The sequence below is a fragment of the Ammodytes marinus genome (assembly GCF_949987685.1).
Source record: "Ammodytes marinus genome assembly, chromosome: 4".
NCBI lineage: Eukaryota > Metazoa > Chordata > Actinopteri > Uranoscopiformes > Ammodytidae > Ammodytes > Ammodytes marinus.
Window position 1 is genome coordinate 14,883,038 of NC_137233.1, and position 15,411 is coordinate 14,898,448.

At 40.1% G+C, this 15,411-nt stretch overlaps 2 protein-coding genes across 3 annotated transcripts; both read left to right on the forward strand.

The window, feature by feature from the left end:
- Positions 1–399: 399 nt before the first annotated feature.
- On the forward strand, positions 400–5,243 carry nprl2 (NPR2 like, GATOR1 complex subunit). 2 transcript variants are annotated; one of them, XM_080025995.1, is made up of 11 exons: positions 400–776; positions 1,051–1,170; positions 1,316–1,484; positions 1,597–1,705; positions 2,194–2,330; positions 2,640–2,737; positions 3,547–3,583; positions 4,137–4,230; positions 4,316–4,433; positions 4,580–4,722; positions 4,826–5,243. In XM_080025995.1, the coding sequence occupies exons 3-11, from the start codon at positions 1,323–1,325 to the stop codon at positions 4,891–4,893; spliced, it is 966 nt and encodes a 321-aa protein (XP_079882121.1). In that variant the 5' UTR covers positions 400–776; positions 1,051–1,170; positions 1,316–1,322; the 3' UTR covers positions 4,894–5,243. The 2 variants fall into 2 exon arrangements, with proteins under 2 accessions (XP_079882121.1, XP_079882120.1); XM_080025994.1 differs by having other exon boundaries at positions 1,079–1,170.
- A 5,874-nt stretch (positions 5,244–11,117) lies between these two features.
- zmynd10 (zinc finger, MYND-type containing 10) lies at positions 11,118–15,411 on the forward strand (the record flags this gene model as incomplete). Its single annotated transcript, XM_080026542.1, has 12 exons — positions 11,118–11,206; positions 11,623–11,731; positions 11,906–12,022; positions 12,111–12,164; positions 12,252–12,404; positions 12,489–12,577; positions 13,030–13,124; positions 13,203–13,375; positions 13,828–13,953; positions 14,764–14,885; positions 14,971–15,096; positions 15,312–15,411. The coding sequence occupies 12 exons, from the start codon at positions 11,118–11,120 to the stop codon at positions 15,409–15,411; spliced, it is 1,353 nt and encodes a 450-aa protein (XP_079882668.1).

Genomic DNA, 15,411 nt, shown 5'->3' on the forward strand with positions numbered 1-15,411 from the left:
TAGTACTTTTTTGAGAATGAAGCACATTAAATGCCAAGCTAAAGTGGGTATTATAAGCACTCATAGACCAAAAGTTTTGTATTTTGAAGTTGAGACAGCCAACATAATGGGAGCAGTGGAAATACCTATGGGAAATACCTGATTGTAGGCCTACAATAGGCCTAGACAACTGCTAGCAAATCTATCAACTTAAAATTTAAAATCTAAAATAAATTTTTCTCTCATGAAAACGAAATGATATATGCAAAAGAATACACAGAAAACATTTTAAGATTTGATTATTATTTCTTGTTGGTTTTAAAAGGAAATTACTGTTGTAGTATGACGTCTGTGCTTTGCATCTGTAAATTACAAGACGCTCGTGAAGGCAGCAGTGTTGTTGTTCCACAGTCTGCTGTGCCTGAATGTGTCGAGCATTGGAGAGTTGTTGGATAGTTTGCTACTAATTTAACTGATTTATTTTTTCAACGTACGGAAAAAAACACATTTGTCCGAATGTTTTCAAGACGTTCTACCTGCTAAAACATGTTTACAGGAGGACACTAACTCGTTTTTCAACGATAAACCTGGAGGCTAGCTGCTAGCTTCAACAGTAGAGGCACTGACAGGAGGATTGACATCTGAAACCGATACGCTTTGGTTAAAGTTTGTTTTGGTAAATTCTTCGGGGTCAAGTTCCCCTTACACAAAGGTCTATGATGGGCATGACCGGTCGAATAGAGTGCATCTTTTTCAGTGAGTTTCATCCAACCCTGGGTCCAAAGATAACATATCAGGTGAGTGACAAATTATGTATTTGGTGTGGGGTTTATCATCATAGTTGAATAGAGGATAATTTAAAAGTATCTTATCTTCTCTCTTATTGATTGCAATAGACACTACACATTGCATAATTATCCTTATTATAATAGTTATATTATAGTTATTATAGTAATTTGTTATCAGAAGCTTAAAATATATCGAAATTTAAGGGCTTATATATTATATAAGGCAAAGTATATAGAACAACTATTTTAAAATATCAGAAGAATGACAAAATGCCTGCCACAGTGTCTCCTGTGCCCTTCTCTCACCACAGGTCCCAGAGGAATACATATCAAGGGAGCTCTTTGACACTGTTCAGGTTTATATCATCACCAAGCCAGAACTGCAGAACAAATTAATAACAGTGTATGTAATCCAACACTTTTTTTCTGTCTCTTTGCCATTATTAATTTAAAATATTTTTTTTCAATCTTGAGATCTTGGTTTACATCGGTTTGTTGTCCCTTTTCAGTATCCAACTACTCCATGCTTGTTGTACAATTTTTTTTAGCACCGCCATGGGAAAGAAGTTAATCGGGTGTCCCGTGTGCATCGAACATAAGAAGTACAGCCGAAACGCCCTCCTCTTTAACCTGGGCCTTGTGTGCGATGCCCAGTCCAACACGTGTGCCCTCGAGCCGATCGTCAAGAAGTTGTCTGGGTACCTCACAACTCTGGAGGTGCTAGATAACTTACAAATATCTCTGTAGCGTGTGATAGCTTTGATATTAAGTCTAGCTTTCAGTGATTGGATGTCTCACAGGGGATTTTTATTTCCTCTCTGTGTTGCAGCTGGAGAGTGGCTTCATTTCCAAAGAGGAGAGCAAGCAGAAACTTCTACCCATTATGTCGACCTTGTTAGAAGAACTTAATGCAACCGGAGGATGCACCTTGCCAATAGGTATGACTATATTGTACTGTGTAATACAATTGTATGTGAGGCAAACGACCATTGCCGTCTTTAACAGACATCCTGCGTGTTTAAGAGATATTGTTGCAGCAGCACCAAAACATTTTGTGATATTTTGGTTTCATTACAGACACATAAGACAAAGCATCACCACCGCATCACCGCAAGCAGTCATATAAAGTTTGGGATGCAAAGAGAGGAAACATTGAAATTGATAAAACACACACTTGGTGAACACTGAAGCTTTTTTTCTACATTCTGGGAAGGGATAGATATATAGTCATTTTTCTTGCTGTTTTAGGACAAAACATATTTTTTTCTTATTTATGTTAAACTAACGTGCAACATGCTGTAATCTATTCATGGATTTATGATGTAAACAGGCTAAAAATATATTCAAAGTGTGGTCTGTAACAAACTACTTCTGATTAGAAGGAATGAAGCTTGTTTTCATTCTGTCTTTTTTATTATTTATTTAGACGAGTCGAACACCATTCACCTGAAGCTGATCCAGCAGAGAAAGGACCCACCGATTGTGCAGGAGTATGACGTGCCTGTTTTCACCCAGTGCAAAGAGCATTTCATCAAATCTCAATGGGATCTCACCACTCAACAGGTAGGCCTTGGGTAATATACTGTATCAAGGGCCGTCGTGATAAAACACGGGCCTCAGTTCCTAGAAACACTGGGGAAAAGATTAGTGATTACAGGCGGGCATACATTGATAAACTCCTGTATCACATCTGTTATTTTATTACTTTAAAAGGAGTATATGTGTAGGATAAGGTACAATAAATGTTTTATGGCTGCGATAATGAACAGACTAAAATATTCTTGCACATTGTGGTGTGTTTATATAGAAATTATCAGATCACGGTGCTCTGTACAAGCCAAAAAAGATTTTACTATCTGTTGTTTACTGCAGATCCTGCCATATATTGATGGATTCAGACACATCCAGAAAATCTCTGCCGAAGCGGACGTGGAGCTCAACCTTGTCCGCATTGCCGTGCAGAATCTCCTGTGAGTACATTTCAGTGAGTAAAGGGGCCACACACACAAACACACACACACACACACACACACACACACACACACACACACACACACACACACACACACACACACACACACACACACACACACACACCCACCAGCTCAAACTGATGTGTGTTAAAACACCCTCATCCATTGTTTTTCTAAGTACAGCAAGCCCGCACAACACATCACGCCATCGCAGGTGGATCCACAGCAACATGTCCTAATGAGACAGTCAGTGCGGTTACATGGCACAACTAGATTGGATTATCACATATATCGAACAAGACACTCGAACGGACCGTGTCACTTGTCTGAGTATACATGGCCTTTCAGAAATCGGATAAATGTCTGATGCATGGCTGTCTCCACTATGCTAGGTGGCGCTGTAGCCCTTTCAACCATGCTTTCAACAAGTGGTTTTAGAGCCACGTCCGGTTCCTTTCCGTCAATAACCCATGGTGTAGCCTATCACGCGCAGGCACACAAGCACAGAACGAGAAGTCCGATATGCGATATCCGATCCCTGTATACATGCAGAGAGAAAGCCGACAATGAACGAATTATCTAGGTGTTCTTATCCGACTTCTCTTGTCCGTTATTGTGCCGATTTGTGTTCGAAATAGATCGAATAAAGGTGTTTACATGCAGTTTAAAAGTCCTGTTGAGGTCTTATTCGTTTAGTTATCCGATTATGAGTCTGCATGTAAACGCACTGAATATCATTTCTCAATGCTTCAGGTAAGCGACATAGGACTTAGTGGAGTTACTCAAATCCTGCTTTTCCTTCACAGATATTATGGCACTGTGACCTTGGTGTCTATATTTCAGGTAAAAACACACACACACACACACACACACACACACACACACACACACACACACACACACACACACACACACACACACACACACACTGTCTTTGGACGCAGTGCCTTCTGGTTCGCTGCAGCCTTTGACTGGTACACCCTTCAAAACACCCAACTTTCTGTTTTCACCTCTCTCTCTGTCTTCAAACAAATTCTGCAACAAATCATAGTTGACTCCTGCACCTGCTAGTAGCCCTTCTTGTCATACCCTATTGATTAACTGTTTATTCTATTGTATTGTATTATATTGCTTGCCTGGGTAAATAAAGGTTAAATAAAAAAATTTTAAAACACACACACACAAAACACAACACATTGCACACGATTGGATATGAAACGAGTGTCACTGTGATTTTGAGAAAAAGGTCAAAGACTGTCTGCTCTCAAGTACTACAGTCTTTTTCTTCTCCCTTGTAGACATTTTTTTTCTCAATATATTCTCAGGACTATATTCTGAAAAAGATTACCAATCTCTCGTTTTTTTTTGTGCACCCCCCCCCCCCCCCTGACTCCAGTATTCAAATGTTTACTGCACCACTCCCAAAGTCCAGAGCCTCATTGATGACAAGTCCATTCAGGAGGAGTGCCTCGGTTACGTCACCAAGCAGGGTAAATAAGGATCAAGAGGTTGTTGTCATATATTTGACTTCCAGTATTTTGCGATGTTTATTGCATTGTTTTTATGCTCCGTCAGGTCAGAAGCGTGCCAGTCTGAGAGACGTGTTCCAGCTCTACTGCGGTCTGAGTCCAGGAACCACAGTCCGGGACCTCTGTTCTCGCTACTCGCAGCAGCTTCAACGGGTTGATGAGAGGTCAACATTAATCACTGAAACACCCATTTTTTATATATCTCTGAATGTATTTCCTTAGTGTTTATACATAGCTATGGATGTTCTTGAGAGGCAGAAATAAAGAAATTACTGTTAATATTAATTTACATTAATGTGTTGCCGTTCAGGAGGCTGATCCAGTTCGGACTGATGAAGTCTCTCATTCGACGGCTGCAGAAATACCCGGTGAAGGTGATCCGCGACGAGAGGAGCCGGCCGCCTAGACTCTTCACCGGTTGTCATAGTTATGACGAAATCTGCTGCAAAACAGGCAGGTTTTTTTTAAAGCTCTCTCTCTCCACGTGTGTTTAGCGTAACCATTAAACTAGTGGTGGAAAAAAAATAAGCGTGCTCACAGTGATGTCATTTTACAGGGATCAGTTATCAGGAACTGGATGAACGTTTGGAAAATGACCCCAACATCGTGGTGTGCTGGAAGTGACAGGAGTTGTTGAACTGAAAACAAATTGAAAGTTACAGAGATGCCTCAACCAAAGATGCCTTCAGTGAGAGGAATTCCAGTGAAGAGTGAAGAAGTATTTTTGCAATTTCTATATTAGATTAGTGTTTTTTTTTAACTATTACACTCTTTATCAAGTGGTGGGAGTTGGATACACTGTTAACGTCAAGTGAGAAAGATTATATGTGTTAATATTGTACAAAAGAAACTAATTGACTAATAAAAGACTATACCACAGAGTGCCAATTGTTTTAAATCAAAAAGTAGTGTATACAATGACGCAAAATAACTCCTAGAATTATACTTTTGATGTTTTTTTGTCGCTTTAAATTTATATATTTTTTTTAACTTTGAAACTTCAATAAAAGACATTGTCAAACATCAATTCAATTTATTTTTCTTTGGTAAGAAAATCTTTGTTTTGTTTCTTTGGTTTGTAAGGTTCTACGTGATTTAATGTCTAAAATTCAGAAGGAAATGTAATTACTATACTAATAATGTACTTTACACCACATTTCATTTAAAGGTATAGTTAGTAGTTGCTTTACAAATAAAGATTTTATTGACAAAGTGTACAAGATTTAACAATAGGATACATTGTTACACATTAAACTACCCACTAGTAGCCTATATTAAACATGTAACATGCTGCTTACATACTGTTACTTATTTGTGATACCTGAGGTCAAGGGTGTAATAGGGTCAATAAGGGTATAAAGGGTCAATAATGAAAATAATAGTCATATTAAACTCCGTTTTTTGGGCAGACATGGACCTAGATGGGTGGAGGTCTGAGGTACATTTTGGCACTTACATCTCCTTGTAATGGATAGACAGATTAACAGCACGTTTACTGTACTCTAGATCTGTTCTGATATATTACGAATTTGAGGTAGGCTACTTGTGTAACTTTTCTCGGGTGTTTCCATTTTACTGTACTGAAACTCAGAGGCTTGCCTGACAGCTTTTTACTATTTACTTTGAAAATTACAATTTTTTCATTAAAAATATAGGCTATATAATGTATAGGTCTAATATTAAACACAGTCAGGGACCATGATAGTGTATTTTTACTTGTGTACATTTTAATAATAATATTAACTAACTTTTAGTTGATTTAGGATCTGAATATTTCCACCTTCACAGTTATTTTTGACCATGTCATCCTCAGGTAGCTGCTGGTTTTACATGGTTCTACCATAGATAGTATATATACAGTCAAGTGCGAAAGTTTGTGAACCCCTTGAACATTTTGGAATTTTATTTATTGTAACCATCATTAATTCATTTTTATCAATACCAGTATTTTTTATATGAAATAACAGATGTTTGTTTATCAATTCAACATTTTTCTTTTCCAGAAATCAATTGTTAAAACAGATAAAACAAATTATTTGACGAATGTTGTATGTGCAAAAGTTTGTGAACCCTGAGCTGCATTGCTTAAATCGAGCAAGGTAAACACAATCAGGTTGGCCAAATTGGTTGATGAAATAGACCAATGTAATGAGAGATCTTTAGGAAAGAAATTGGGCGGCACTAGATAAAACAGAGATAAAACCAGGTCAGTTTAGGCTCACCAAAGTGAACCCATACAGGTCAGACATGCTAAAAGGGAAACAAATCTCAGAGGATCTCAGGAATAGAGTTTTGATGTTACACATTTGTCTGGGGACAGTTATAAATTCATAAAAAAAAATTTGAGCTCAATCGGTCCACCGTGAGGCAAATCATCTACAAATGGAGAGCTTTAAGAGTGACTTAACATCTGCCTAGAAGTGGACTTCCTTCAAAAATATCCTCAAGCGCCACAAGAAAAGTGATTTTTCAGGTAAAAGCCAACCCAAACATTACACCTGGAGATTTGCAGACAATTTGAAACCACCATTATTCACTTGGGAGAAGGTTCTCTAGGTGGTAGGCAGAATTGCGTTTTTGCCCAAACATGGCGGTTTTGGTTATGACCAAACAGTTCAATTTTTGACTAATCTGTCCACAGAATAAGACTTCAGGTATCTCCAGGTGCTCTCTGGCAAAGTTGTGACAAGCAGTTTTGTTCTTTTTTGAGAGCAGAGGCTTCTTCAGCAACCATCCCATGAAAGCCATGTTGACTGAGTTTTCTTCTTATTGTGGAACCATGCACATCTGTCCCAGATGCTGCAAGAGAGGTCTGCAAATCACCAGATGTAATGTTTGGGTTGGCTTTTAACTGAAAAATCACTTATCTTGTGGCGCTTGTGGATATTTTTGAAGGAAGTCCACTTCTAGGCAGATGTTCAGTCACTCTTAAAGCTCTTCATTTGTAGATGATTTGCCTCACGGTGGACCGATGGAGCTCAAACTTTTTTTAAAATAATTTATAGCTGTCCCCAGACAAATGTGCAGCATCACAACTCTATTCCTGAGATCCTCTGAGATTGTTTCCCCTTTTAGCATGTCTGACCTGTATGGGTTCACTTTGGTGAGCCTAAACTGACCTGGTTTTATCTCTGTTGTATCTAGTGCCGCCCAATTTCTTCCCTAAAGATCTCTCACTACATTGGTCCATTTCATGACTCAATTTGGCCCATCTGATTGTGTTTACCTGCTCCATTTAAGCAATGCAGCTCAGGGTTCACAAACTTTTGCACATACAACATTCGTCAAATAATTTGTTTTATCTGTTTTAACAATTGATTTCTGGAAAAGAAAAATGTTGAATTGATAAACAAACATCTGTTATTTCATATAAAAAATACTGGTATTGATAAAAATGAATTAATGATGGTTACAATAAATAAAATTCCAAAATGTTCAAGGGGTTCACAAACTTTCGCACTTGACTGTATATATATATATATATATATATATATATATATATACATATATGTATATATATATATATATATATATATATATATATATGTATACATATATATATATACATATATATATATATGTATATATATATACAGTATATATATATATATATATATATATATATATATATATATATATATATATATACAGGTCCTTCTCATATAATTAGCATATTGTGATAAAGTTGATTATTTTCCATAATGTAATGATAATAATTGAACTTTCATATATTTTAGATTCATTGCACACCAACTGAAATATTTCAGGTCTTTTGTTGTTTTAATACTGATGATTTTGGCATACAGCTCATGAAAACCCCAAATTCCTATCCCAAAAAATTAGCATATCATGAAAAGGTACTCTAAACGAGCTCTTAACCTAATCATCTGAATCAACTAATTAACTCTAAACACCTGCAAAAGATTCCTGAGGCTTTTAAAAACTCCCAGCCTGGTTCATTACTCAGAACCGCAATCATGGGTAAGACTGCCGACCTGACTGCTGTCCAGAAGGCCATCATTGACACCCTCAAGCAAGAGGGTAAGACACAGAAAGAAATTTCTGAGCGAATAGGCTGTTCCCAGAGTGCTGTATCAAGGCACCTCAGTGGGAAGTCTGTCGGAAGGAAAAAGTGTGGCTGCACAACCAGAAGAGGTGACCGGACCCTGAGGAGGATTGTGGAGAAGGGCCGATTCCAGACCTTGGGGGACCTGCGGAAGCAGTGGACTGAGTCTGGAGTAGAAACATCCAGAGCCACCGTGCACAGGCGTGTGCAGGAAATGGGCTACAGGTGCCGCATTCCCCAGGTCAAGCCATTTTTGAACCAGAAACAGCAGCAGAAGCGCCTGACCTGGGCTACAGAGAAGCAGCACTGGACTGTTGCTCAGTGGTCCAAAGTACTTTTTTCGGATGAAAGCACATTTTGCATGTCATTCGGAAATCAAGGTGCCAGAGTCTGGAGGAAGACTGGGGAGAAGGAAATGCCAAAATGCCTGAAGTCCAGTGTCAAGTACCCACAGTCAGTGATGGTCTGGGGTGCCATGTCAGCTGCTGGTGTTGGTCCACTGTGTTTTATCAAAGGCAGGGTCAATGCAGCTAGCTATCAGGAGATTTTGGAGCACTTCATGCTTCCATCTGCTGAAAAGCTTTATGGAGATGAAGATTTCATTTTTCAAGACCTGGCACCTGCTCACAGTGCCAAAACCACTGGTAAATGGTTTACTGACCATGGTATTACTGTGCTCAATTGGCCTGCCAACTCTCCTGACCTGAACCCCATAGAGAATCTGTGGGATATTGTGAAGAGGAAGTTGAGAGACACCAGACCCAACACTGTGGATGAGCTTAAGGCCGCTATCGAAGCATCCTGGGCCTCCATAACACCTCAGCAGTGCCACAGGCTGATTGCCTCCATGCCACGCCGCATTGAAGCAGTCATTTCTGCGAAAGGATTCCCGACCAAGTATTGAGTGCATAACTGAACATAATTATTTGAAGGTTGACTTTTTTGTATTAAAAACACTTTTCTTTTATTGGTCGGATGAAATATGCAAATTTTTTGAGATAGGGATTTTTGGTTTTTCTTTACTTTTTTGCCTGTATACAGGTCCTTCTCATGTAATAAGCATATTGTGATAAAGTTCAATATTTTCTGTAATGTACTGATAAACATTAGACTTTCATATATTTTAGATTCATTACACACAACTGAAGTAGTTCAAGCCTTTTATTGTTTTAATATTGATGATTTTGGCAAAAAAGTAAAGAAAAACCAAAAATCCCTATCTCAAAAAATTTGCATATTTCATCCGACCAATAAAAGAAAAGTGTTTTTAATACAAAAAAGTCAACCTTTCGCAGAAATGACTGCTTCAATGCGGCGTGGCATGGAGGCAATCAGCCTGTGGCACTGCTGAGGTGTTATGGAGGCCCAGGATGCTTCGATAGCGGCCTTAAGCTCATCCACAGTGTTGGGTCTGGTGTCTCTCAACTTCCTCTTCACAATATCCCACAGATTCTCTATGGGGTTCAGGTCAGGAGAGTTGGCAGGCCAATTGAGCACAGTAATACCATGGTCAGTAAACCATTTACCAGTGGTTTTGGCACTGTGAACAGGTGCCAGGTCTTGTTGAAAAATGAAATCTTCATCTCCATAAAGCTTTTCAGCAGATGGAAGCAAAATCTCCTGATAGCTAGCTGCATTGACCCTGCCTTTGATAAAACACAGTGGACCAACACCAGCAGCTGACATGGCACCCCAGACCATCACTGACTGTGGGTACTTGACACTGGACTTCAGGCATTTTGGCATTTCCTTCTCCCCAGTCTTCCTCCAGACTCTGGCACCTTGATTTCCGAATGACATGCAAAATGTGCTTTCATCCGAAAAAAGTACTTTGGACCACTGAGCAACAGTCCAGTGCTGCTTCTCTGTAGCCCAGGTCAGGCGCTTCTGCCGCTGTTTCTGGTTCAAAAGTGGCTTGACCTGGGGAATGCGGCACCTGTAGCCCATTTCCTGCACACGCCTGTGCACGGTGGCTCTGGATGTTTCTACTCCAGACTCAGTCCACTGCTTCCGCAGGTCCCCCAAGGTCTGGAATCGGCCCTTCTCCACAATCCTCCTCAGGGTCCGGTCACCTCTTCTGGTTGTGCAGCGTTTTCTGCCACACTTTTTCCTTCCCACAGACTTCCCACTGAGGTGCCTTGATACAGCACTCTGGGAACAGCCTATTCGCTCAGAAATTTCTTTCTGTGTCTTACCCTCTTGCTTGAGGGTGTCAATGATGGCCTTCTGGACAGCAGTCAGGTCGGCAGTCTTACCCATGATTGCGGTTTTGAGTAATGAACCAGGCTGGGAGTTTTTAAAAGCCTCAGGAATCTTTTGCAGGTGTTTAGAGTTAATTAGTTGATTCAGATGATTAGGTTAAGAGCTCGTTTAGAGTACCTTTTCATGATATGCTAATTTTTTGAGATAGGAATTTGGGGTTTTCATGAGCTGTATGCCAAAATCATCAGTATTAAAACAACAAAAGACCTGAAATATTTCAGTTGGTGTGCAATGAATCTAAAATATATGAAAGTTCAATTATTATCATTACATTATGGAAAATAATCAACTTTATCACAATATGCTAATTATATGAGAAGGACCTGTATATCTAGCCTACCTTTTTCATTACTTGAACATGCACCGCCCCTCTCTGGCGGCAGGGAGGTACTGCACTGTGTGCGCTTGGTTTACAGTAACCATGACAACCACTGTGACCAAAGGGTATCGCTAACGTTAAGCTAGTCAACAACTTCAGAAATCGTTTGAAAGATTGTTGAGTGATTTCTTTCAACAGAGAATGGACTCGTCGGTCATTCTGCCGGTGGAAGCGGAGGGGTATGTTCAAAGTCTGGAAGCGTTTGCTCTCAGGGAGGTGGGCTCTACTAGGTGAGATGATGAACCAGCTAAAGCAAGCGCACACACACACACACACACACACACACACACACACACACACACACACACTACTCTGTGCTCTGTATGAGTGTTAGTGAGTTAAATTCATAGACTGTATAAAAAAAGAAATATAGGTAGGCTATTAAATCTGATATAGGCTTGATTCAGATAAGATAGAAAGTAAGATATTCCTCCCACAATGGGGCAAAAGGGACAGTGCTGCAGAATAAAAGTTTAAAAAAAAGTTAGGTAAAAGCTAACCTATAGCAGAAACAGAAATTAAAATAAATTCATGCTAAAATTTGTTACAAAAAAAAAAGTAAAATACAAGCAGGATATAGGCCCAGCCTAGATTAATAATCCTTTCTGTGTCTAATTATTATTTTTCTCGCTCTGTTCATTGACAGGTGGTTCAAACAGCACGAGTACATTGAGAAACTCAACATGCAGGCGATACTGAATGCTTCTGCCATGCACGACGAGTTTGTCAAGGAGCTCCTGGTGTCTTATGGAAAGGTGAGTGACTGACTGCTCCCTCTCTACACGTGACATGAATTTCAAACCAACACTGCAAGAGAGTTCTCTGGTTGTTTCTATTGCTTAAAGTAACACAAGATCACACAACGAACACATTAACAAATTATTTTCCTCTATTGTATTGTTTTTCTTTTCCTCCTCCCCCTCTCTAAGATACCTGTCTTGGTCCATGAGATGATCCTCATCGAAGTGTGGAAGCACAAAGTCTTCCCCGTCTTGTGTCAGCTGCAGGACTTCAATCCCAAGAACACGTTTCATCTTTACATGGTGGTGAGTTTGAGACAATATCTGAAATGATGCTCTTCTTGCAGTGCTCATAAGTGATGTGTCTGTTTCTTCAATATCTCATCCTTCTTAGATCCACCATGAAGCCACGATCATAAACCTACTAGAAACGATAACGTTTCACAAGGTCAGTGTGTGTACACAAATACTTTCTGTAAACACTGTACAATGAAGCCTCATGCCATATGCTGAAAGAGTTTTACGTATGGTGTAGGAGTCGTGTGAGGCAGCCGATGACTCTGTACTTGACCTGGTGGATTACTGCCACCGCAAACTCACCCTATTGGCCAGCAAAGCCACCAGGGAGGGCGTGGCCACTCACGAGCAACACAAACTGACAGGGAAGGCAGATGTCTCGTCTATAGAGGTAAGATAGTCTGGGATTTATGATTCTTTTGAGGCTTTCTCTACCCAAACAGATCAATCACACCATTCTTCTCAATCTGTGAAGGAGTTGCAGATGCAGAGTGCTGCGCTGGAGTTTGAAATCTCCCTGAAGGCTGTCTCCGTGCTGCGCTACATCACCGATCACACAGAGAGGTATGGGAAGTGCCAATAACATTCAAGGAGTAGAAGACAGAATCTAAGAAATATGTTTTGTAGACACTAAGAATTCATCTGCCTGGAGGGCGCTTGTGGTGTAGTGGTTAGAGCATCTCCCCATGAGGCTCAGTCCTCTTCGCAGAAGATACGGGTTCGAATCAGGCCCGTGGTCGTTCTCTGCAGGTCGTTAATAAAGCATTGAAAATGCCACAATTTCAGGTTCAAATTGCTTGTTTTGTCCGACCAGCAGTCCAAACTCCGCAGATATTAAATGTACAATAATATAAATGAAGCAAAGCAAACAATTCTTATATTTGAGGGATGTTATCAGGGTATGTTTAGTTTTTTCCTTGAAAGTTGATGATTGATCAATTATCCATGTTGTTCCGGATGAGTTTGTATTGCATATTTATTAATTTACCATTTCACCTCTTTTTTTTCCTGCACAGCATCAGCGTTATAAATCGCATGCTTTGCACCCATAACATGCCATGTGTGATGGTCCAGCTGATTGACTGCTGCCCTTGGAGTCGCTGTGGAGAAGGTATATTCCACCCCTTGTGAGTTGCGTATTAAAGATGTTCAAATGTGACCTCTTTGCCAACCGTTTCTCCCTCTGAAGGTGTGCTGGAAAAATACATTAACGGCAGATGGGAGAAGATCCCTGTTGAGGACCATTTAAAAATGACCAAACTAGACGGACAGGTGTGGATTTCCCTCTTCAATCTGCTGCTGAAGGAAGACTGCCAGAGAAAATATGACTTCAACAGCTACAACAAGAACCAGCTTCTAAAGGTTTACTGTGAAAGAAAAATGTTGACCGACTCTCTGCATCTGTCAGCCATATTTTCATCCTTCCTCTATGTTCAGAAAGAGTTATTTTAAACCAGCCGTTCCATAATGTAGAAATCAACTTCTGCACTTTGTCCCAAGTGTCGGCTGTATATTATCTGTTAACTGAAACATAGGAAGTGTGTGAGTGCCAGATCATTGTCTTCCAACTTGTGAACACACAGATTCATTTTCCAAGGGTTGTTTTGACCAAGACGTTTCCTCCTATTATATGCTTTCTCATCCTCTTCCTGTTGCATTGATTACATAACCAGAGAGCCAAGTGCAGCCTCCTGTAATCTTCTTTTTTTCCTTTTTGTTTGTAGTTAATTCTTGTAGAATTGTTCTGATGCAGCTGACCTTGTCTTTTTTTCGGTGCTGTGTTATTTGATGGGCTTATCCTTCATGTTCCACAGCTTCGGGGTTTCTTGACGGAGGTGTTGATGGATCAGCTGCCAAACCTGGTGGAACTGCAGCGTTACTTGGCTCAACTGTCTGTCACTGACCCCGCCCCTCCCAAAAAAGAGCTCATTTTAGAGCAGGTACACACTCTCTCACATCAATCAATCAGTCAATCAATCAATCAATCAATCAATCAATCAATCAATCAATCAATCAATCAATCAATCAATCAATCAATCAATCAATCAATATCCTTTATTTAAGCAGGTAAAAATGTATTGAGATTAAAATCTCTTTTTCAAGAATGACCTGGCCGGGGGGCGCCCTTAGCTCAGTTGGTAGGGCGTCCCCACCCGGGCCGGGCCCAGCAGCAGACCCGGGTTCGATTCCCGCCCGCGGTCGTTCTCTGCATGTCACTCCCCTCTCTGCCCCATTTCACCTCTGTCTCTCTGAACTGTCAATAAAGTATAAAAATGCCCCAAAAATATCTTTAAAAAAAAAATAAAAAAATTACCTGGCCAAGAAGGCAGCACCATGATAAAATAAGCACAATCAACCACAATTATCATACACCATTCAGTATCAATTACAAGATCAGGGACAAGACTATATGAACATTTAAATGAGTACAGTTAAAAATGAAATAAATAAACTGGAACAGATAAAATGAAAAAAACCTGGCCGTTATCAGAAAATACCTTTACTAACAATTGCATTGACCTAGAGAACTATCTTCTCTGTCCTTAAGGATTCCTTTGAATTCTCCCAAGGTAACCAGCTCCGGCAGCTTTAGCTGCTTTTGTACAGTGTTCCAGGCAGAAGGCGCAGCATATTTAAAGGCCTTTTTCCCATAACTCAGTTCTAGCTACTCAGTTCACATGCACGCCTTTTCCCCTAAACCTCACTTCGTCCCGGTGCTATTTAACCTTAGCTGTGTTTTATGTGTATAGATCCCAGAAATGTGGAACCACATCGTGAGAGAGAATTCGGGAAAGTGGAAGGCGATAGCAAAGTTCCAAGTCAAAGAAACGTTCAACCCATCTGACAGCGACCTGAGGCTGCAGGCACAGAGGTAATACTGGTCTGAGTTGTAGGGGGGAAGACATAGTTAATTTTTATTGAAATAAGATATTTTTTAACCTATTTATTTTGACCAGGTTGGCTCAGACGTACAACATGGATGTGATGGAGAGTTTACTCCCTGAGAAGCCAAAGTGTGGAGGCTGTGGGAAAGAGGCTGCAAAGAGATGCTCTCGATGTCAGGGAGAGTGGTACTGTCACAGGTAAGGCTTATATAGATAGAGAAATACGGCAGAAATGATCCAGACCCAGAACAATGCTTTAGGGATCACATATCTAAGATCCTCAATGTATATAAGGTTTGGAAATAAGTCTGTTTCTACATCTGATCCATGACCATCAGAAATACTTTTATACACTAAATGTGTGATATTTTGCTGCTGATTTCTTGGTCCTCTTATTCTTTTGTTTTTTTCAGAGAATGTCAGGTGAAGCACTGGCCTAAACACAAGAAGGCGTGCCAGCTTATGGCGGAGGCCACAGAGAAGATCCAGAGGGACCTGACCATCAACTGCTGA